Source organism: Hibiscus syriacus, unplaced genomic scaffold (genome assembly GCF_006381635.1).
Source record: "Hibiscus syriacus cultivar Baekdansim isolate YM2019G1 unplaced genomic scaffold, ASM638163v2 tig00110383_pilon, whole genome shotgun sequence".
Taxonomy (NCBI): Eukaryota; Viridiplantae; Streptophyta; class Magnoliopsida; order Malvales; family Malvaceae; genus Hibiscus; species Hibiscus syriacus.
This window is the reverse complement of record NW_024062714.1, coordinates 2,743,779-2,768,622: the sequence shown is the minus strand read 5'-3', so window position 1 is coordinate 2,768,622 and position 24,844 is coordinate 2,743,779. Positions and strand designations below refer to the sequence as shown.

General features: G+C 34.9%; 1 protein-coding gene and 1 long non-coding RNA gene across 2 annotated transcripts; both read left to right on the top strand.

The window, feature by feature from the left end:
* The first annotated feature begins 5,206 nt into the window (after positions 1-5,206).
* On the top strand, positions 5,207-8,475 carry LOC120121883. The gene is made up of 5 exons (XM_039141176.1): positions 5,207-5,488; positions 6,105-6,263; positions 6,359-6,531; positions 6,615-8,271; positions 8,367-8,475. Exons 1-5 carry the CDS (start codon positions 5,354-5,356, stop codon positions 8,418-8,420), a joined length of 2,178 nt encoding a protein of 725 aa, XP_038997107.1. The 5' UTR covers positions 5,207-5,353; the 3' UTR covers positions 8,421-8,475.
* Positions 8,476-9,458: 983 nt separating this feature from the next.
* LOC120121884 lies at positions 9,459-10,260 on the top strand. Its single transcript, XR_005516024.1, has 2 exons — positions 9,459-9,891; positions 10,013-10,260. It is a non-coding gene; the product is annotated as an uncharacterized LOC120121884 (long non-coding RNA).
* Positions 10,261-24,844: the final 14,584 nt, after the last annotated feature.

Here is a 24,844-nt window from a genome sequence, read left to right as displayed (position 1 = left end):
CAATAACTAAACTTAAAAACACCAAATGGAAATCCCTAGCAATGGTACCAAAAACTTGTTGCATGTGTGAATGTACTATGCTTTGGCACACAAATAAGTGCAAGTATACATAATCGAACAAGTAATATAATAGTGAGTGAGTATCATCTCCACAAGGATTGAAGGGACCTTAAGTAAAGCTTATGCACTATTCTAAACTAAGTGTAGAGGTATTCACAATTGATTAAGAATGATGTGGCAAATCGGTATGTATAAGGAGAATGGAAATGATATGGCAAGTGTTGAAGTGAAATATTGTGACAACAATTAAGAATGTTGTGGCAAATAAGTAAAGAATCTATGGAAAGATAAAATTGAACTCTTAGAATGAGATAAGAATTAACAACCTTACACAATCAAGTTACAATAGGGATAAATGGTTGGGTTTGCTAAGGAAATTAATATTGTCTCTAGAATGGTCTTTGTGTTCCATGAGTATGATGCTGACAGGGTTTGCTATGGTGCTCTTAAATTATCTCTAGTAAGGAACCTAACAAAGAAAATGCTACGGTAATACCTCTCAACATAAACTGCAAGATAATCCTATCAGTTAAGTACTACCTCTTTTAGTCGTTGAAGTCATTTCCTTATCTCTAAGGTAGATTAGATTCTCACCATCCTGATTTAGCTCCATTGCTCACATTGATCTAGCCTAACTCTCTCGATATTAAGCATCCAAATTTATAAAATGGCTAACTCTCAAAAGCTCTTACAAGACTAATCATTTAAATATATAAACAATGTGCAAAACAACATTAAAACATGAAGACTTTCATCCATTCATTGAAAACAAAATAAAATCATCCCAAAAGCATACCATACAAAATAATTTAGTTCATGGCAGGGCTAATTTCAGCAATCATCATTCATTTAACACAAACCCACGTAAAAGAATGAAATGAAAGCATAAGGAAGAAAAAGACTCTCAAGTGATCTGCTATCGTGACTTAGAACCATTGCCTTGAATCGCCTTAGTAAGTTAGCCTCTCTCAAGGGCCTAGTTGATATCCCCTTTGAAGCTCGACTATGGAGGACACCACAAAAATGAGGAAAAAAAGAATGAAATGGAATCTTTTGTGCATTCACCCTTTACTCTTCTCTCTTAGGTCACTATTCCAAAAATCTCTCTAAATGTAGGGTATCTTTAGCTATTTATACTAGGGAATTTTCTAGGGATTTATTCCCAAAATTCCCTTTGTACACTATGATTTCAAACCTTTCACGTGAAGAATGGGGAAGATTGGCAAGTGGTTCCAAAATTAAAGGCATGTAAGGGCTTTCACATGTGGTGGAACAGCATGACAGCATAGTATATTTGTTATTTTTTCTTTTTCTACGGCCAAAATTGCTATATCATTTTTTATCTCCATCAGCTTCAACAGTCCTTCAGATCTCCTTATCCAGAATATTAAAACAAATCACTACTTCTATTTTAGCTTCCTTCACCTATAGAACACCAATAAAACAAGACCTTTCCCCTTCAATAGCATCGGGTTTTGATAATAAAATGTTGCAGCAAAACATTACCACCGCATGCAACTATATGGTCCTAAATATAACTAAATGATATGACATAGGCTTTTAAATAACCAATAACCTAAGTAAATAGGCACAAAATAAGACATGTTTACGGGTTTATCAACTGCATGTGTTGATGTGCAATCATACAAAGGATATTGTTCTGCGATCTAAGCAATTTGTCACAGAGTGCAATGGGTGTTCCAAGTGAAAAAGCGTCCAGATGGCTCTATTGATTGATACAAAGCTAAATTAGTAGCAAATGGATATTCTCAAGAGGCTAGTAGAGTTGTTTGACACTTTTAGTCATGTGATGGAACTTGCTACAGTATGCATTATCGTTACGCTTGCACTTCATAATGTGTGGCCTATCAAGCAACTTAATATCAATAATGCCTTCTTAAATGAAACTTTGCATGAGGAAGTCTATCTAAAACAACCTCTAGGATATGTTGATCCTACAAAACCTTATCATGTTTTTCGGTTACGTAAGGCCTTGTATGGACTAAAATAAGTACCAAATGCATGGTACATTGAGCTTTCTAAATTTCTTCTTCAATTTGACTTTCAAAAATCCAAGGCTGATGCATCATTCTTCATTTACAATACAAAGACAGATTTTGTATCTTCTTGTATATGTGGATGATATTTTGCTATCTAGTAATAGTACTGACTTCATTACTCATTTCACTAATTTATTATCTATGAAGTTCGTTTTAAAGGATATGAGGTTGCTCAACCACTTTGTTAGCATTGAGGACATTTCCACTTCGGCTGGTTTGTTTCTATATCAGACGTAATATATTTCAAACATATTGGCACAATTTCAAATGGAAAATGTCAAGGCAATTGCAACATATATATTTTCTTCCAACAAACTACCTCCACCTAAGCCATCTATATCACTAGATATCTCCAATTATTGATGGTTACTTAGTCTTCTTGGTACTCACAATTACTCGAATCATCTATCGCAATATATGCAAGGTCCTATACATGTACATTGGGCAGTAGCTAAACGTATCTTGCATTATCTAAAAGGTATGTTATGTCATGGTGTTCTTTTTTGCTCGGTGTCTTCACTCCATCTCACTACCTTTTCCAATGCAGACTTGGGTGGATCCTCTATGAACGATAAATCCACTACTGGATATGTTATTTATCTTGGGTCTAGTCTTATCTCATGGAAGTCAGCTCGTCAGAATATTGTCACTTTCTCTTCCATAGAAGCTGAATATTGTATTGCGGCAAATATAACTGAAGAAGTACTTTGGGTTCAACATCTACATCAGGAAATTGACATGACATTAAACAAACCACCATCTCTCTTTTGTTACAATCTTAGTGTCGCATATGTTTATAAAATTCCAATCTTTCATTCTCGTATGAAGCATCTTGCACTCGGTTATTTCTTTGTTCGTGACTTAGTTGTTGTGGGTTCACTATTTGTTCAACACATTCCATCCAAATCTCAAAATGATAACACTCTCACCAAACAGCTTGGACAAAATCTTTCTTTTTTTTTTGATCCAAGATTGGTGTCTCCAATGGATCCTCTATCTTACAGGGCGTATCAAAGATAAAGATTAGATTATTATCCAATCTAATCTAATCCAATCAATCTAATTTTACCTTGTGTAAAGCTTTGGCTTTCCTTATAATTAGGTTTCCTTGTAATCATATATATATATATATATATATATATCATCACTTGTAAATGTTATAATTATCAAATATACAAATCTTTTACATAATGAGATTCGAAAAAAGAGAAAAAAATATGGGTACATTAAATTCAGAAATGAATGAATTAATAAGAGAGATGGAAGAAAAATAAAAAAAATTGAAAATTATATCAAATTTAGAAAAATTATGGGCTCTAATTATAAATATAAAAATTGAAGGGCCCCAATTATAAATATAAAAATTGGTACCCTGAGCAGTGCTCCCCTTGATAGTCGTCTCTAACTAGGGGTGTATTTAGTTTGGTTTAGTTTGGATTTTTAATAAAATACGAACCAATCCACACTTTACAGGTTTTCAAAAATTTAAACCAAAATGAAAACTGAAAGACATAAAAACAACAATTTTCGATTCGTTTTGGTTCAGTTTGATTTTACAGTTTTTTATTGTTCATTGTTTTCAAGCTCAACATCCAAATAAAGCAAACTTAAAGCTTAAATCGAATCAAAATATATAAATTTAAATTTATATGAAAAATATTCTTATTTTTAAGATTTTATTTATATAAGTCTATCTTATAATAAATTCAAAATAATTTTTTCTTGGATAATTATTTTCTTTTATTTTTCTAATTCAGTTTGATTAGGAACAAAAAGTTTTCGTATAAAAAATCAAAATTGAACCGAATTATATAACTATTTTTAAAATGAACTGAAACCAAATTACAAAATAAAAAGCCTAAACCAAATCGCATAGCTCGATTTGAATAGGTTTTTAATTTTCTCAATTTCGTTGCTCAGCCTTAGCTTTGACACCCCCATTGTTTACCCCTCTTAATTATCAAACAATAAAGCATATATTCCAATTAGAGATTAGCAAAACTCGACTCAACTAAAAAAATGATTTTTTTACTTGACTCAAAGTGACTTCGAGTTGTAATTTGATAAACTCAACTCGATTCGAAAAAATTTCAAGTTCAAATCGAGTTATAAAACACAACTCGAGAAACTCGAATTTTTTAGTAATTATTAGATCTATTTTCAAGTTTGAATTGAAGTTTGAATCGAGTCTCTCGATTTTGTATGGTATATGTAAATCACATACAAAGAAAATATATATGTACCGTATATAGTTATAAAATACTATTTAAATTGTAATCAAATAATATCATAATATTGTAAATATTTATAATTAAATTTAAATAGAAACTCAAAAATTTGGCTCGACTTGACTCGAATCGAATTTTATAAACTCAACTCGACTCGAAAAATGTTCAAGTCAACTCCGAGTTATAAAATAGGACTCGTCAACTCGAATAACTTTAAATTTTTTAGCTCGACCCGATCAAACTCTCACCCCTAATTCCAATATTAGTTAAATTGTTTGAACAACAAGATTCAAAAAGAAAAAATTACCAGACTCTAAATATTTTATATGTAACTGCCATTTTAAATATCTAAAATTTTAAACTAACATGTGTTTTGTTTAGAATTTTTTTTATGAATAATCTCAAATGGATTATAAGGTACGATGCATATACACTTTACTAGGAAGAATAATATTCTCTTTTATCATTAAATTTTGATGAGTTTGTTAATTCTTAAAAATTTAAATTGTCAATATTTGAATTTGTTGTAACACACTATTCCTTTAACTAAACAATGTTAAAATTACAAGTATAAAACAATAAAAATAAATATATTTAATTAACAAAATTAGGTACTTAATTGCACCAGAAAAGATTAGGTGTCTAATTAAAAAAATAGGTACCACATTGCACATAGATACTAACATGCAGTACCAAAATGATGATCCGCACGTCAGTCTGTTACAGTAACACAAATAGAGAGGACTCTAATGTAGAAGATAAAATCTCTACCGGGTATAACCGTTGCTCTTTAACGGCTATTTCTTCTACCCCTTTTTATTTCAAAAAAATCTTATTTAGTTCTTTTAACGGTTGACTTTAAGAACAAAATTCAGATAATCAGAAAACACACATCTCAACTTGATTTCTCAAAATCCAAACAGGGTATCCAGATTACATCTCTTTCTTATTCGATCTTCATCAAATTTCTTTTCAATTTCTTCGTCACCGATTCACCGCAAAAAAATGAATCTTGGTTGCTTAGAGGATTGCATGTTCGTGTCAGACAAACAAAACCCAGAGATTGTAGTTGATTCTCAGATCAAAGAAGAGAAGGCCACAGATGAGTCTTTGGTGTCATCATCTTCCAGAACTGGGAAGGTGAGGAGGAAAAAGAATATTTGTTTCAGTTTTAAGATTTATGATTTTTTATTGTTACGTAGCATTTGCCTTGTTTCTTTTTCTCGAATTTCTTAGTGTTAACCTCAAACAATTGGGTTTTGTTTGACTAACTGAAATTAAAACCCTTAAAACCCTAAGTCTGCTGCTCTCTTGGATAAAAGGGTTTTGAAATCTTAAATTATTTGCTGAATTTCAATGTACGATGCTGATAGTGATTAGTATTTATTCTGAACGACTTTTTTGGGTATCTGGGTGAGGGGGATTGAGAAATTGGATCATGCTGAAATGAAATGAGTTTATAATTGATAATTGATCTGTAGTTCTCGCTTAGCAGTTAACTGATACCTACGATTTAGTTTATTAGGTTTAAACAAAGGGGTAAAACAATATTAGTAGACTTTTCTGATATGATTCGTTGTTAATTGAAATTTTCTGGTGGACCGGGTGAAGAATGTTTCTCAAATATGCTATACCTGAATAAATGCGTTGGGGGTTTATGGACTTACCCTTCTTAAATTGCCTACAAATGTTTCTGCTCTGCAACTTAGCACTGTTTTCATTTTGTTTTATAATTCTGCTTTTGTGATCGGTGCAGAATAAATCAACCAAGGATACCAGTCCCACAGCATTGAATGCTCTAAACAAATTTACATCCCAAATTAAGAAGCCTTCACACAGGAAGAATTCTCCTTTGAATTGGTTCCCCCGGAGAAAGATTGATTCTTATTTGAAAAGGAAAATAAAGATGATGCAGGTTCTATCCTTTGAACATATACATTAAAATTGATTCCACATCTTCTTTTCTCATCTATTTTGACCAAATTAACTGATGTGGGGGCTTTTTTTCAGGAATTAGATGGTATGAATTTGACTCTTGATGAGACCCTGGAAGATTCAAGTCCTCATTACTGTAGGGTTTTGAGAGAAAAAATGGCAGCAAGAGAGGCTGCACACAAGGCAATTGAGGCTCGTAAGGCAGCACTGGTAGAAGCATCTTGGTGTAGAATACTCCAAGCAGCCAGGTATTATTTTGCTTGCATATACGACATAACAATGTGGGGTTTTTTTTTTTTTCCTTCACTTTCTTATTCCTGAAATCTTGCAGAATTCGAAGCTCGGAAGCTGATGAACTGCTGTTGAAAGCTGAGAAAGCTGCTGCAGCGGCTTTTGAATCAGCAACAACTTTGGGAGTGATAATGTATGATATTCCTAACTGCCCTAAGAGTACCTGTCAGATTGAAGCATCCACGATAAATAAGGCAGGCTCTACTACACATACCATTAGAGCATCTTTTGAAACAGCATTTGAGGTAGATAAACAAGTGGCCGCGGCTGTAAAGGCTGCTTTCTTGAGGCTTGCATCCTGCTCCTCTTTTAATAAAGATGAATTTGAAGACCTTCTAAAGAAAATCAATGAGAATCCAGATACAGGTGATTGCAAGGAAGAGTCAGCAGAGATCTCTTCAGAATGTCGATCATCAGAGGCATCTTCAGAACTTGAGGTACTTTCCCAAGAAGTCGATTTCAAGTCTGAAGACTTCAATTGCAAGATGTCAGCTTCAAAGAATAGAGAGAAGAAAGCTAAGAGGAGGCAATCTCTTGAAAAGCTCAACCCGGAAAAGCTTGTAGAGATTATGCTTGAGAGGCTTAAATGTTTACAAGAGGTTGAACTCTCATCGCTTGCTACAATAGTTGCAACTTGTGGTTTAAATGCTGCCTTGGCTGAAGTAGAACACACTAAGAATCATCCCTCTGCTCCAGCTCTTAATTTTGCTAGAAGAGCATCTTCAATTGGAGCAGGAACTGTAAGAAAAACTAACCAAACTGGACAACTTGACTCTGAACTCCCAAGTCTGGACAAGTTTTTGGTTAAGCACCTGACCAAGCTTGAACGAGAGGTACGAGAAGCCAGGAACAGAAGGAACGAATCTAAAGATGGAGGTGGGCATACACATATGAAGCATTCTTTAAATTCTGAGGAAGGAATTCAGGCAAACGAAAATAATTTCAACGAGAATTCTGAGGTGGATTATAAAAAGTCAGATGCAGGTAGTTTCGTTAATGCCGTTCCCGACTTCGGAAGCATATTGGTTAAGCATTCCTCAAAACTTGAAAAGGAAATTGAAGAGGCAAAAAGGAATCATGGTAACACATATGAGAGCGGAGGAATGCCAAATGGGGGGGCTAGTCAAAAGAAAGGTGATATTGCGGAAGTACCTGGTCTGGATAAGTTTCTGGTGAAACATGTCTCAAGGCTAGAAAGAGAAGTCGAGGAAGCCAAGAGCAGAAGAAAAAATAATCTGGTTGAGAAAGGCAGGGAGGCTAATGGAGAAGTATTTGGAAAACAAAATATCAACTTGAATAAGGAAGCGAATAGCACTGAAAGCGAAGATAACCTAGATAAAATCCTGGTTAAGCCAGTCTCTAGTTTGGAGGGCTTGGACAAAGTTTTAGTGAAGCATGCTTCTAGACTAGAGAAAGAGAAATTGAAATTCAATGCAAATGAACTGGTGAAGTTAAAGAAGAGGGGAGGTGTAAACATGCCACCGGTGGATGACCAAGGTAGTTTGGATCAGATTTTGGTTAAACACAAGTCAAAGTTAGAGAAAGAGAAGATGGAAACTGTTGAGCAACCAAGTGAACAGATTAGATTCTCTGTTTCTCGTAGAGTAGCAAGGGATAGAGAGTTGAAAGAAGCATGGGGAGGCTTAAGCTTAGGAAACTCCATGAAACCACACTTTTCCAGACTTGAACGAGACAAGGCAAGCTTCTCTCAACTATACATGAATGCTATTTAGTTTTTCTTCAGATTTTTCCATTTTAATGGATTTTTGTTTGTTTGGTTCTTTATTTTCAGGCTGCTTGGAAAAAGGCAGAAGAAGAGGAAAGAATGCAGACCGTGATAGAGTAGTAGGTGCCATAGCTAACCTTTTTTTTTATTCATTTGTTCAATTTATGAATATTAATTTGTACAAGAAGACCGCTTCTTTCTGAAGATGTATATCTTCGTCTGCTTATTTCTTGCTCTATTATTGTATATATACAATAAAAATATAAGTTTCCTATCTCTTTCGTTTCTTGCACTATAATTTCCTGCTTCCAAAATTCAAGATTGGGAGGTGAAAAGAAGAGAACTTGGAAAAGCACAAAGTTCTGCAAAAGTATTGCAAACCATAGCTAGCCTTTTTTTTTTATTCTTTTAATGTAGTTAATAAATGAGATTGCACCCCATATTTTATTCCTCCCTCAATTTAATAAATTATGTTTTTTTTTCCAAAACTTGTAATAAATGTATTTAATGAATGAGATTACACCCATATTTTATATACATTTTATTGCCCCTACCAAAATTCAAAAAAAACTGATTTAGTGCATAGTTTTAATTAATGGATTAATGAATATCTTTAACATGATTTTATGAATGTTGTTTGCTTTTTGGTTCCGCGAGTGTGTTGCAAAGTATTGGAATTTAGCCCTACTTATTTAATTATTCTGTATACTAAAAAAAAGACAATTTGGTTCATTATATTATTCATTGGTTTAATTTTACAATTAATTAGGCATTATTAATATAAAATAAACATTTAATTACAATTGATTTAAATATAAAATTATTCTATCAGTGAATGATATTTTATTTTGTTAGATTTCATAATTTTATATGCTTTGCCCCTGACTCTATCCCTGCAATTTATGAATTTGTACAAGAAGATTGCTTATTTTTTAAGATGTATATCTTTGTCTGATTCTTTCTTGCTCTAGTATTTTTTAACCCAAAAAAGTGCCAGCTTTTATTGAGAAGGAAATAAAAGCTACAGTTTGGTGCATCCCACCTACAACGCACTAAGCAAAAGAAAACAAAGCAATAAAGTTTATTAAAACAAGCAAAACAAAGTAAATAGAAAATAAAAGATGTTGGCCTTTTTTCTTCCTCGTGGAAAGATGGAAACTCTGAAACACCCGCACAATAAAGATTCAAAAAATAAAGTAGATCCTAAACTGACCAGCGATCTGGCGTCTCCGGTGAGAGGCTACGGTGGGTCTATCCATCTTCTATCTTCCGAGACTTGTTGTTCTACACACTAAGGACCTTCATCAATCTAGTATCAATCTTAAGATCCACAACTCTCATCAGCAGCTAACGGGTGAGCAGCGATATTGGCTGATCGTGGAGTAAAACGGTAGGTGCATGCATAGAATGACAGTGCTCTCCGGCTCACCTCCCAGGTCAAGGCACTGATCTCTGAAAATCTAGTTCCACTGAGAGTATATTCTCTATCACTGTCCGTGCATCCCCTTCTAAAACCACATTCCGAAGGCCGATGTCTTCTGCAAACTGAATGGCATGAACCGCAGCCAAGGCTTCTGCACGAAATGCAAAGGTAATAAGCTTTCCTTACGTACGACATGCACCCATAACAAAGCGTTCATTATTTCTAATCGCAACTCCTGACCATGATTTCTGTTGTCATTTCAAAAATTATGCATTTGCTTCTTGAGCAGGGGAGGCTTCCAATGGACCATCGACAGCAAATGAGGGTCGTGGAGACTGGCATTTGCCAATTGAAAGTCTATACACTGCGCTTGAACAAAGGTAATGATCTCTTCAATCTTCACAATATTTCCTTCATGAAGAAGTCGATTGCCTGCGTACCATAATGCCCATAGAGTTACTCTTATCTCTGTATGCTTTGTATTTGTATGATTTTGGAACAACCATTTCATCTATTTGAATAACGACACATCTATCACATTTTGAGGCCAATGGTAACCCAAGGCAAGTCATACTAGATTTGCTAATTGACAGTCACGAAAATATGAATTTTAGTTTCCACAATATTCGAACATGAAGACAACAGGGGTATTGCAACATACGTTTGTTATAGATGTTTTGTCGAGTTAGAAAAAAAATTGTTTGCGGATTTCCATTACCTTCAATCTAATCTTATGTTGACAAGAACATGCCCAAATACTGTTAAACAGAGCTTTGTTTGCACCCTTAATAAATCATGATAATTACAAATTGTCATTGAAATATCTTCCATAGAAATATCCCATAGTCAAAGATAAACCAATTTATCTTTGACTTTCTAATTTGGTCATGCAAATTTTAAAAATTACATTTTAGTCACTAAATTCTTATTATTCTGCCAAATCTAAAAAAATTAACTTCTACTGATCCGTGCTAAATTTCGCTGATTTAAAATATGGAAGTAATGTTTCCAACCTTTATCTAACATACTTCAAATTTTCGTGAAAAATCGATTTGATCAAATTTTCCAAATTTCTATACCGAACTTTATAGTTTTATAGCTTTTAGTACAAACCCTGTATCGGAAATCTGATTCTCACGAAAATTCTTATTTTAGGCCAAATTGTTCACTTACGGGTTAAAATATATAACTTTTTTAAATTATATTTTTGGTCCCTAAACTTTTACAAAGTTTATACTTTAGTCATCAAGCTTTCAAAACTTACATTTTAGTCACTCACCAAAAGTTGAGGTATTACAAACACAATAACGTGGCATGCGTCACATCATCCAACCTTATAATGAGGTATGTTTCACGTTACCAAAATGATGATGTGTCATATATCACGTCACTCAATATGATGATATAGTAAGTGCCTCGTCATCCAACTTAATGATGTGTCGTATCACATCACTCAAAATGATGATGTGGTATATGCCACATTACTAAACACGATAATGTGGCATATTTCATATCACTGAACATTATTGCATAGTATGTGCAACATCACCAAAGTGATTATGTGTAATATGTGCAACATCACCAAAATATTGACGTAACATCATCACCTATCATGATGGTGTGGCACATGAAATGTCATTAAAGTGGTGACATGACATGTGGCACATCAATCATAATGATGATGTGGTATTTCACGTCACCCAACATGATATTATGGCACGTACCACATTATCAAAGTGATGATGTGGTATGTATAACATCATTCAATAAGATACTATGGTATGTGTCATGTCACTCAACATGATTATGTGACATATCTCAGGTCATCCAAAATAATGAAGTTAAAGGTGGCATGTAACCCAAAGTAATGATGTGCATGTAACATAAAATGATGACTTGACATGTATTATGTCTCCTAAAATGATTGTGTGTCATATATCACCTCTTCTAAAGTGATGATCTGTCATACGTCACATCATCCAAAGTGATGATATGACACATGTTATGACATCAATTAAACACTTGTAAAATTATCACATCGACAATGTGTTGATCGTGACTAATATAACGATTACCATCCAACATGAGTTATTTTGACTAAAAATTGATCGTTAAGAGCTAAAATGTTCCAAAAAAATAATATAAGGCAAAATTACCATTAGCTCAAATGTTGGGAGCTAATTTATTCATTATGTCTTTTTTAATTAACTTTGAGGGCATAATAGACTTTTTAGCTTAGTATAATGACATAATTAGTTTTAGTTGAAAGTTTAAGAGGTAATTTTTTACTTTTTTTTAAAAAAATAAAAAACTAAAAATTATATAAATTATTCATAAAACATATTAAAAATAATAATTTAGAAAAGTGAAAATTATAAAATTAAAAATATTAAAATGTATAAATATAAAAAAAATAAAATTTCAAAATCTTTTCAAAGTATTAAAATTTCTAAACATTTTTATCGAAAAAATCTTGATTCTTTCTCTTCAATTTGGATAAATTATTATTTATTTATTTTTAGTGGAATTAACTTTTTTATGGGAATAAGTGGGTTGCATCGGTCATTGGCAATCAATCCTTTTTTTATATAGATAAAGAGTCATGGTCGGTGCAAGGATGATCTTTAGTCGGTGATTTTTTGTGAGAGATAAAAGTAGAAAGGTAGCATAGGAGAGGATATTTTTCTAAGTTAAAGATGGAAGATTTCGAGAGATAACCCATTCTCAATCGTGGCTGAGGGTTATTTATGATGGTCTTAGCTGGCAGTGTCAGACATAAGATAATATGACTACTTCATAGGTCAACAAGCTAAATAAATATGATAATTAGATCTTGTATTTCACTATGATAGATGATATGATATTATCAGAGGTCTAATTATAGGGTTGTACGCATTTAGGGAGTATGAAACTTCAATTGAATTTGTGGACAGAGATATTGTCGTCGTCGTGTATTTCTTGAGAGTATCTTTTAGATGTATAATAGTTGTCCCCTGGTCAAGAAAATGTCATAAATTTGTTTGATCTAAGACTTATGTTGAGCATCTCGACTCTCAGGATCAGAGATGAGACAATTCAATATTTTCAAAGAAGTCGGACAATAGATGAAGGTTTCTTTTTGCCAATATTTTTAGAGTATAATATTTACGAAAATGGAGGACGATGGTCTATTTTAGTAGAGGAGTTATCATTTCTCCGGAGGATATATTGGGAATAAATCGTTTAAAATGGAGATGGCATTGGAGGTGTTTTATTGCTTTTGTATAAATGTAAGCAGAGTTATCTACAAGTTGGGTTACTTAGTGGAACATCTCGATGCAATGGCAAAGTTGAAGCATCTCCATCATGTCTTGGTGCAAAGGCTTCTTTATGTAAAGACTTTGACGCTAGATGTGAATGTATCAACCATAGGGCAAATTTTTCTTTATACAAAGTTCTAAACACTAAATGAAGACATATATGTCATAAGGAAAACGTTTCTTCGCGTTATATTCTCAATGCTTTAAGAGGATGTATATGTAATGGAAACGACACAAATAAAGGAAGATGGGATCATTGTCATTTTATTGATGTTCCTTGTAATAATCTCGCATATAGTCTGACATCTTACGTGGAGGATTTAGGAAAACATATCAGTATCTCAATATTGCAAAGAGATAGTAGATGCATCTCGACTCTTTATGGCCAATCATCGATAGCGATAATGGAGTTATTATATCAATAGATAGTGCGACAGTTTCTCAAATCCCTCATCCATAAAGGAGACTCTTGGAGATATTTAATCGTCAGGTGGAGGCATCTTGATGTGGTACAAATAAAGGGGAATTGTCAACTATCCCTTTCCTAAGCCCTGTTTGGAGGCAGCTCTGAGTTATAACAACAAGAGTCAGAGGTGTGGTTTTTTCGGGTCAATACCCCAAGCGGGCTAATTAACATGGGCCATTATTTTGTTGTCATTAATATGACTCGTCACTTGTATTAAAAATTATTTTTTAAATCACAAAATAATAATATAATATTTAAAAAATTCGAAGGAACTCGTCATCTCGAGGTGATGAGTTCAGTGGCCATTGTAGCATTTATCGTATTTCCCAGAATGAAAATTGGGCCGGCCTAATACACTAATTAATTAACCCGCTTGGCGTATTGGGCCAAAGTGACAAGTTCCTTCAAATTCGAAAAACTAGTTGTTGGTTAAGGGTCACTTGGGCAACGGTCACTTTGAACTCGTCACCTCGAGGTGATGAGTTCGGCCGAGATTTTTAAAAAAATAGACGCTTATAGTCGTTAAGGGTAAGACAATAAATAGGGGTTTGGAGTTTTGGTTTTTCACCAAACAGTAAATCCAAAAAAAGCGGAAAAAATCCTACGTTCTGTAAAAATCGTGAAAAATGGTTTCTCGAGAAGAAATGTTGTATCTGGATAACGTCTATATTTCATCGATCCAACTCCCGCCGGAAGAAAAATAGAATATTCATAGGCACGAGATGACATACAGAGAGCTGCACCAGCGGATGCTAATATATCTGCAGCAATCCAGTCTATTTCCATCTATATATGTATGTGGCTTCAAGTTGTACCCGACATTGATTGAGGCTCTAATAAAACGTTGGCAGCGAAGATGCACACATTATATTTCTCGAGTGGTGAAGCGATGATTACTTTGGAAGACATCGCTTACCAACTCGGTGTTTCGGTGAATGGAGCCCCTATGGTGAGGTAAAACATTTATAACCCCGCGAGGTTGGTCTACCAAGTTTTGGGAAAATAGACACTATCTGATGTCATCGAGGGCAATCGAGTACGGATTACGTGGTTGGAGTTCAAATTCTATATGATGGCCGACTCTACCAAGGACGAGGTTATTTTTGTGTCCCAAACATATCTTCTCTAACTCTGTATTATTACCGAATAAATCTGGTTATTTGGCATGCGCTCAGTATCTACGATTTTTGGAAGACTTTGATGTGTGTCGTAATACTAGTTGGGGCTCGGCGATTTTAGTCTTTCTATATCGGGAGCTTTGCAAGGCTGCAATTGTCCAATCAGGTCAAAAAGTGGATGTAGAAGGCTATCTGATATTGCTACAGTCCTAGGCTTGGTATCGATTAAAATATTTTATGCCAATTACACCAGCCTTGGTCGAGTTTCCTCTGGCTACAAGTTAAATTTTAACTTCATTTATTTAACTGTTTTTTGAATTTGATTAATTTAGTTATTTTTTATTTGTTTATAATATTTTTTTAATTTTAAATATTTTAGATGGCGTCATAAAATAGTTGAGATGAAGTTGGCGGGTGCCACTGCACGGGATACAGAGATGAGGACCGACATCGCCAGTTGATATTCGATATCAATTTGTTCTTTAATTGTTATTTTGTTTTTAAAAATTAAATTTATATATACTAACTTTGATATTTAATATTTACAGTTTTCTTGGCTTCCATATGCTAATGACGAGATCAACCAGTTATTCCCACCACAACATTTTTAGGGGTCCGAGTTATGGTGTGTTGTGACGTCGCTATTACATTTTACGATTGTTGAATGACACGTCGCTGATAAAGTAATGCGACAGTTTGTGTAGCATCAATCAATTTCTACGTAAATCGTTGAAATGGATGTGCTTCATATAATCGATACGCATGGGAAACATACCAAAAATTGGCCGATGAGGCACGCTTACGACATCGACCTATGGAATAGCGTTAACTATCGGTCCCCTCGCATCACAACATTAGATGCTGGACCTAGATTTCGACTATTCTCCATATGTCCAAAATTACAAAGCAAATGGGAAATCATATCTTACAACACCGCAAGAGAGGGGAGAATGGGAACATCATCAGGCCACATGCACCAAGTCCTAGTCCAAGAAAAAAACGTCATCGTCTTATTCTTCCGCTTTAGCATCTGCAGCTGAAGAGTAATATTATACATCCCATGCTAGTTTTGGTTTTTATCCTTCATATCATACTTCAACCGAGACTTGACCGGCTTGGGTTAGAGGTTCATGGGATACACCTCAATACACTACAACATCTTCGACAGAACATGCTGCTGCGGCTGAGTGGGATCATATCCTATATGGTCACAAAAGTAGTAGCCAAGTCGAATCAGTTACGAAAATGATGGCTTAAAATACCATAAGCCCATCACCGTATTTCGAAGGTGGATCCCAGCGTGAATTAAATACACGTCCTCGACAAGACGATGATGATGACGACAACGACGGTCAAGGCCTACGACCTCCGAATACTCGACAAGCCCCGTGCCATTATCATTCGACAACTCCTCGGCATCGTCAATAACTTAGAAAATATAGATAAATTTATATTCAATTTTTCTGTAAATAATTTATTTTTTACAATTATTTATTTACTTTTTATTTTTTAAAATATAATAAATTTAATTTTCTTTTAATTTTAATTTTTTTAAATTTTAATTGGTGAAACTCATCACATCGAGGTTACGATTTCCAAAGTGATCGTTGCCCATCTGCCCATTGACCAACAACTAGGAAATGACTAGTTTTTTGAATTTGAAGAGGTGACGAGTTCCTTCAAAAAATTTTAAATTTAAATATTATATTCTTATTTTATGATTTAAAAAAATTAATTTTTAAATAGACTCGTTACCTCGAGGTGACGAGTCATATTATTGATAATAAAATAATGGCCCATATGGAGCCCACTACTCGGGGACCATTTTTAGTGTCCATTGTAGCATTTTCGTATTTCCTAAAATAAAAATTGGGTTGGCCTAATACCCTAATATTAGTTAATTAACTCGCTTGGGGTATTGGGCCAAAAAACTGAGAGGTTTTCCTACATCTATCGAGCTTCTAGAGGTATCTCAATGGTTTGAGAGTGAGGGCATCTTCACACTCGTTTAAGTGGATACTCTCAACTATTTCAGTCATTTTAAGGATGTAATGTTGTAAAGTGAGATATCTCAATGCTTTTGGTGTATAAGGCTATTCGGTATGTGATTGTAACACCCTTAACCCGTATACGAAACCCAACACGAGTCAAAGATATCACATAGCTTTTACATACATTCTATAGTTAAAAACCCAGTACAAATTTGAACTTCTAAAATTTAAACCATTTAATCCTTTCAATAAAATAATATAATCACTAAAAATAATAATATAATATTTAAACATTCGAATCAATGTCAGTTTCAGGCAGCAACTAGACAATTCTATATTATTTCACATCATAAAGTAAAGTGCCTAAAAACTTTCTAATTTAAAAATATATCTTTATTCTAATTAAAAATATATATTTTTATCTAAAACATAAAACTTAAAGTCATTTTATAACCCTAATAACATATCTTAGACATTTCTTATTCGTATACATGTAATCTAGAAAATTTAACAATAGTAGGATGTCATTACTAATACATGTAATTAGTCTTTGTTGATTAATGTCAAACTCAACTCCTTACTTCACTTGCTCTTCTTTACCTATACGTGAAAATCATCACACACTAAGTATACACTTAGTGAGGCATTATAAACAAACTAAAGTGATGTAAAATATTAAACAACGTAACAACATTAAAACAATATATATATATATATCTTTTTATAAAACTTAAAAATGTCATAACAATTTAAAACGTTAAACTTAATTCAAATAAAATCATAAATATCCAAACCGATTTATTCAAGCCATTTTTCTTCATCATGGACCTGAAAAATCATCATCTCATGATTTTGTCAAAACCATGATAAACATTGTCATACATAATAAGCATAGCATATTTTTTTTCATTCATATACATCTCCAAACTTTCATATTTCATATTTCATTTTCATCTTTCACTTTCACATTTATTTTCACATCTCATTTTCGTAACCAATACCTTCACATTTCATAATTCATTCTCGATTCAGAACTTATTTCCAAATTCATAACTTATTTTCAAATTCATAGCCCAATGCATATTTATGAGAATGCAAGGTACGTGAGTCATACATAATGTGAGTGCTAGGCACTACACGATGCCAATAATCATCATAGGATGCACTCCAAGTGAAAATCATATCATATGCACCAACGGTGCCATACGTAATGTACACGAATGTACCATAACTTACTCAATTTCCTAGCATGTCAAGTGTACATACGACTCTCAATGCAACATACAATGGGTTTTTCGATTAATTATTATATGTTATTGAATTATCAAAGATATCAATATATCAACATATCCAACTTTTCATATCATAACATAATGGGTAGTTCATACCCTAAACATTTCATTTCAACATAACATTTATATATTGTTGAAAACATTTTGATGTTTCGATATAACAAATTAAGTGTTAATGAATTTTAATATTTTATATTTTAAATTATATATTCGATTAAATTATTCGAATATCAAAATATTACTCCGAGATTTTCAAATGTCAATTTCAATCATTTCTTAAATATAAAATTGCGTTTCAATCTTAAAATATTTTTGAAATAATTTTTACAAATTATTTCGAGCCTTAATCGAGCAAAAAATAAGTTTTAAATAAAGAGGTATCGATACCCCTCATAGGGTGTACCAATACCCCTATGCCAATTTTGGCTCCAAAAAAACAGAATGTCAAATGGGTACTGATACCCCTATGCCAATTTTGGCTCCGAGAAAAACAGAATGCCAATCGGTATCGATACCCCCTTAGAGGTACTGATACCCCTAGTCATTTAACTGTCGAAATATTTGAATTTTACACTGCAGGTACAGATACCCATTGAAGGTGTACCAATACCCCATGCTTCCAGTGGCCTTTTTCAAGAGGGTTTTCACACTATAACGGCTCTAACATCACCAAAATGATTCCCAACGGCTAGAATCAATCCAAGGTGTATTTAAACAAGTTCTGAAGCCATTGATCAATAAGAATTCATTGAGAAACAAGAGAGAAAGCATCAAACATCAAGTTTATGCAATTCAAACCAATTTTCCTTTAATATTCATTTTGCTTTTAAGAACACATATTGTGCTCATTTGTAATTATCTTTGAGTGTTCTTTTCTTGTTCTAGAATTGTGCAAATATATTGCCTTGTAAGGTTTTTCTGTAAGTTTGCAAATTTGTGTATTTCTCTTTAAGAGAGTATGTTCTTAAGAATTTGGGGTATAATTCATGAGGGAGTTGTAAGGTTACTCTTTGTCCTCAAAAGAAAGAACAAATTAGTGAATTTGTTGGAAAATCCTTAGTGTGGATAGCTAAGGTAATGGACGTAGACTTTGGTTGAGAAAGTCGAACCCCTCTAAATCACTGTGCAAATATTTTCTATTTTTTGCAAAAGCTTCCACCAAAATTTTAATTGGCAATTCACCCCCTCTTCGCTATTTCGTCGATCGATTAACTCAATAATTGGTATCAGAGCTATACTCATTTGAAGGTTTAACCACCTCTTGAGTCAATTTGGGAAGAGTTATATCGATATTCAAGTCATCAATGGCCTCCGCTTCGAACGTCGACTTCGGTCTTGATTCAATGCCTGTCAATAAGCCTCGCTTCTTCAATGGAGCTAATTATGCTTATTGGAATAATAGAATGAGGTGCTTCATTCAAGCAAGTGACATGGGAGCATGGAATATCATACCTTCCACTCATTCAATATTGTGGATTGAAGGAGAGATAAGAATGTTACAGCTCAACTCAAAGGCTATCCATATTATTTTTTGTGCTCTTGGACCAGATGAATACGGAAGAGTTTCATCTTGTACAACCGCCAAGGATATATGGGATAAACTACAAGTCACTCATGAAGGCACAAACGAGGTAAAAGAATCTAAAATTAGTCTTCTAACTCATAGCTATGAAAATTTCAGGATGAAACCAGATAAAGACATCAAATCTATGACGGATAGATTTTCAGTGATTCTCAATGTCTCAAATCATATGGAGAGATCATTCCAAACGAGAAGCTTGTGAAGAAGTTAGTTTACTCTCTTCTAAAACTTGGCAATCAAAGAAGACGGCTATTATCAAGGATAAAATTTAAAATCTTTAACTCTCGATGAGCTTATTGGTTCTCTCCTCACGCATGAAATGATGCTTCAAGATGAGGAAGACCTCGAGAAAAGGGACGAGACAAATAAGGAGACGGAGAAGAAGAAGAATGTTGGAGTTACTCTCAAATCCTCAAAAGATGAGAGTGATTTTGATGAAGATGACGATGATAAGGAAATGACAATATTTGCCAAAAGGTTCAGAAAACTAATGAAGCCCAATAAAGGAAGAAAATTCAAACGTAATAAAGGCTTTAAGAATGATCCAAAAGAGAAAGACCTGATCATTTGCTACGAATGCAAAAAGCCAGGGCTATGTGATAACTCCGTAAAAAGGCCATATTTGAGACCCTTTCACTTAAGTTATTGAATGTCTAAGAGTTCATTTAGGACCACATAGATGCATTTAGGAGCATATAGTTGCATGTGGTGGAATTAGGTTTGCCGCGACATTTTAATTTGTCATCAGTGATGCCTTATGGGGAAGGCATTTTCTTAATGATGTGCAGGATTTGAGAGAAAAGAAAAGAAAAAAGAAAATGCTATTGCATAAGGAGATTGCTGAGCATAATAAAAATGCCGAGTTGGATTGGCATCTCGAGAGCGAACAAATTGAAAGAAGATATTTTTGGAGCCAGTTGTCCCTATTTTCACGGGATCTCAGGCCATGACCGAGAAATCCGCCTGAATTAGTGTTCTCTGTCGAGTGCTCAGTCAACCATCTAGGTTGGACCATTGCCAGCTGCCCAGCAGCACCACTGCCAGCTCTGCTTGATCTTCACGCGAATTAAGTATGATTTGGGGTATCTTTAGAATTTTGGCACAAATCTTTAGGGTTTTTCTCCCCTATAAATAGAGGATGAAGCCACAATGCTATGCACTTTGGTTACACACCATTTTGAGCTTAAAAGTTAGAGAGATAATGTCTTACTTTTCTCCGTCAATCCTACTTGCCGTGGCATTTCTCCGTGACAAGCTTGAAGGAGTGGTGTTCTAAGTCATCCGAGAGGAGCTAGTTCGCTGGGGGCAGTTCATGGTGGCTGAGGGAAGCTCCGACAGTACACGTCGAAGGCTTTTCCTCATTCCCTTAGTTCTTTGCTTTCATAGTTTTTTATTGGGTTGTAAGGAACGAATGAAACTTGACTTGTGCTTGTTTATTTCGAACCCCACCATGAACTAATCCTATTTGGTCGGAGTTCACTTGGATGTTTAAGTTTTTATTTCAATGAATGGTTGATTTTCTATGCTTTAATCTGTTTTATTTATGATACTTAATGCCTTAAGGTTGTAGGAGCTACGAGAGTAGCCTTTCCTTAGGAGGTTCTTAGGGTTTGAGAGAATACCTTGGCAAAATATCCTTAGTATTCGAGAGAAACTAGGAGGAACTACATAAACAAAGGGTTCTAGGGAGTAACTAGGCCTATTCCACCTTAGAGATAAGGCTAGGATTTCATTTGACTAAAAGGTGTTGTGCAAGAATGATAGGTTAGATGTTAATGCTGCCGCAAAAAGGTATTACCGAGACATATCCTGTTATCTGGACCAATAGGATAACTGCAGGGGTTTACGCCAATCGGTTTTACCAGGGCATCTTGAATCTGTCGAGTCCCTTATTAGATATAGCATAGGGCACCATAGTATTCTCTGTCGGGAAGGAGAGGCATATAGATAAAATCATTCGGAGAAGTAAACTTATATTTTCCTTAGTGAATCCCATCACTTATTCCCAAAGCAGCTTGTCGTGTGAGAAAGTTAAAGTCCTACATTTGAAATCTCGTATTTACATTTTATTTTGCCTTGACATTTCAATTTGTTCACACACATCACAATATAATTTGTCACGACATATCCATTTGCTACCACACTACCACCATTCTATTTCCACATCAGACATTCCATTTTGCCACAACATTCTCATTTGTACATACCATCACTAACTTTACTTAGGCAACAAAGTAAAGTGCCTTGACAAACTTATTTGATTTCCCCCAATCCATGTGGAGAACGATACTCACTTATCACTGTATTACTTGTTCGATTGTGTATACTTGCACATATTTCTGCACCATTTATAATATTCACAAAAAGCGAATAAGTTTTTGGCGTCGTTGTTGGGGATTGGCAACTGGAAGTTAATTTATTTTGTCAAAGCATTTTTATTTTACTTGTTTATTTTTTGTATAGTTTTACATGTTATTTTCCTTGTCTTTTTCAGGTTTTTATTTTACGTGCTCAAGCAAATATGTATCAGATCAGAAATCAAGGAATTGGTCAAGAGGAATATCATAATGTTGAGGCAATTCCGAATGCTAGGAATGCAGCTAGGTCTCATAGTATTCGAGATCATTTAAACCCTATCATGGATGACCTAAATCTTGGAATTATGGCACCTATGATTTAGGCAGCTGACTTTAAGCTCAAACCGGTTATGTTTGACATGTTGGACTTTATTGCACAGTTTGGTGGTACTCCTCAGGAGGATGCAAAGCAACATGTTCGGGCATTTTAAGAGGTCTGTGACTTCTTTCGTCAACAAGGTGTGCATGAAGATGTGTTGAAATTGAAGTTATTTCCATATTCTTTGAAAGATCATGCAAGGGCATGGCTCAATGGATTACCTTCCGGCTCGATAAAGTCTTGGGATGACTTGTGCAAAAAATTTTTGCTACGGAATAATCAACCCAATATGAACAACCATCTTAGAAATTCCATAACATCTTTTTACCAAGGCGATGAAGAGTCTATGTATGAGTGTTGGGATCGATACAAAAGTTTGCTTCGCAAGTGACCCAATCATGGATTCCACGACTAGACTCAAGTTGTTATGTTCTACAATGGAGTCAATGCACCCACGAGGATGATGCTAGATGCCTCGGCAAATGAGACTTTACTTGACAAATCACCAGCAGAGGCATTTGACATTCTGGATAGGATTGCCACCAACGATTATCAATTTCTATCTACAAGGCTTGGACTTGGGCGAAAATCACATGGAGCTTTCGAGCTAGACTCTAAGGATACGGTGTCCGCCCAACTTGTTGCTATCACCAACATGCTGAAGAATTTCCAAAGAACAAGTGAGGTAAAAAAAGTGAAGGCAACCAACTCAGCATGTCTATTATTCCATGGCAATCACAATGAGAGCGAGTGTCCAACCAATCTAGAATCCATCAACTATGTAGATAACTATAATCGAGGCAACAACAACCCCTATTTTAAAAATCTTGGATCGTGTCAGCGTCCAAACTTCTCTTGGGGAAATCAAAGAACCAACAGTGCTAGTCAGCCCGCTAGGCACCAGAACTTCAATAACTCCCGGGATTTTCAAACGAATATGCCATGGCACAATTCTAATGAGGGAGTACCATCTTCATCTAACACAGGTTCCTTGGAGGCCACAATGCTATTTTATAGCAACCACGAAGACCATGTTGCATGACCATAAGACCTCTATAAAAAACCAAGAAGCTTTGCTTCAAAGCCATAGCTCATCTTTGAGGGCCTTGGAGGCTCAGGTTGGTCAAATTACCACGACAATACATTTTTTCCCACATGGCAATCTACCTAGTGATACTGAAGTCACTCAGGCTCAAGACATGGAGCATTATGGTACATTCACCTTAAAGAGTGGTACCAAAATCTATAAAGATGCTAAGTTCGGGGGGGGGTTTACAATTAGAGAGCCTGATCATGAGATTGTGCACGAAGATCTGAAGCTTCAAGAAGATTCACATTTGCTGAAAAACAATGATGAGGGGTTCAAAGAGTGCAACCAATGAACACACAAAAAATTTTGCCACGTCAAAAGAAAAACCCCATCAGTAAGAGTTGATGACCAAAGGAAATCTGCAAAATTTTGCCCCAACAAATATTTATGCACTAATAACCACTTGAAGCTTGATGAAGAAGATAAAGAGGAGCTTGAGGATATTCAAAAGGAGATGAGTCAATCTAGGTTACCCACAGCTAGATCAGGTATGAAATTTGAACCTTTAGATTCTATTAAACTCACTCATCCTAAACCCCAAGTGATTGATCATCTGTCTAGGCTAGAAATTATAAAAGAATTAAGGAATAAAATGGAGATTAAGGAAAAATTCCCTAATGAGAAATTATTATTTGCTGCGACAATTTTGTGGCATGCTAACATTGTCAATTTTCTCGTTAGTGTTGTTTTGCTTCCTTACTTGACTAGCCTAGGAAAGAACAAGGTCATACACGATGGTGGCTACTGGCATAGGGATGACCTCGACCTCTCCAACGAATTTGCTACCCAAATGATTTCAAGTTGCCACAGCAAAAATGAGTGAAAAGAGATCTTATTCCACTACCATTCAGCTTCAGGAAAAGAACACTTTGAAGAAGATAGGACTACTGTAAAGGTCCTACAATTCATATGTGAAAGACACGAAATGTCAGGGCAAACTATTTTGAAGGCAGAACTATTATATGTGTGGGGGATTTTGGTCTACACTGATGCTCCGATCGAACGCGACAAAAATGCCATAACAATTTGAGATGTTTCGGAAAGCATAAACTCCCAAACATGTGGACAAGGGAAAAGGCCCTACAGTAGATGTACCCACTTAGAAAGAAGACTCAATTGGTGTTGGCATAAATGATGACATTGCTGATGATAACCACCCATATGCACAAATGCCATGGCAAATTGGAATAGTTCTGGGCAAGGAGACCCAAAATCAAGTGGCGAATCTGACCAGCAACCTAATGACCTTCTTTACCTATATCAAGCGACGAGATGAGGATGTGGCAACAACCTTTATGGAGCTCCTTCATCATGTAGATCTTTCTTTTCCAGTCTTCACTGATACACTTTTACAACATCTGCGAATGCCACGGCATCAACAGATGCTCAATAGCCAGATAATGAGGATGAGCATGAAGATTTTAACTCGATCAACACAGTGCCTACAACTGAGCAGCAAGAGATTGAGCCCTAACTTCCAACTCTGAAGATCACCCTGAAGTACCGCAGCCCACCGAGTCAATGGAGGAGTCCCAATCCGAGATGCCACGGTAGGCTCCCTTGCGTAGGAGCATACGTCGCCTAAAAAAGGCATCTAATCGCGAGGA

Excerpts from the sequence above, each read along its gene's own strand:
- LOC120121883 (XM_039141176.1), top strand. The coding sequence starts at position 5,354 with ATGAATCTTGGTTGCTTAGAGGATTGCATGTTCGTGTCAGACAAACAA. Across the intron at positions 6,264-6,358 it reads GGAAAATAAAGATGATGCAG|GAATTAGATGGTATGAATTT; the intron begins GTTCTATCCTTT and ends GCTTTTTTTCAG. Across the intron at positions 8,272-8,366 it reads CCAGACTTGAACGAGACAAG|GCTGCTTGGAAAAAGGCAGA; the intron begins GCAAGCTTCTCT and ends CTTTATTTTCAG.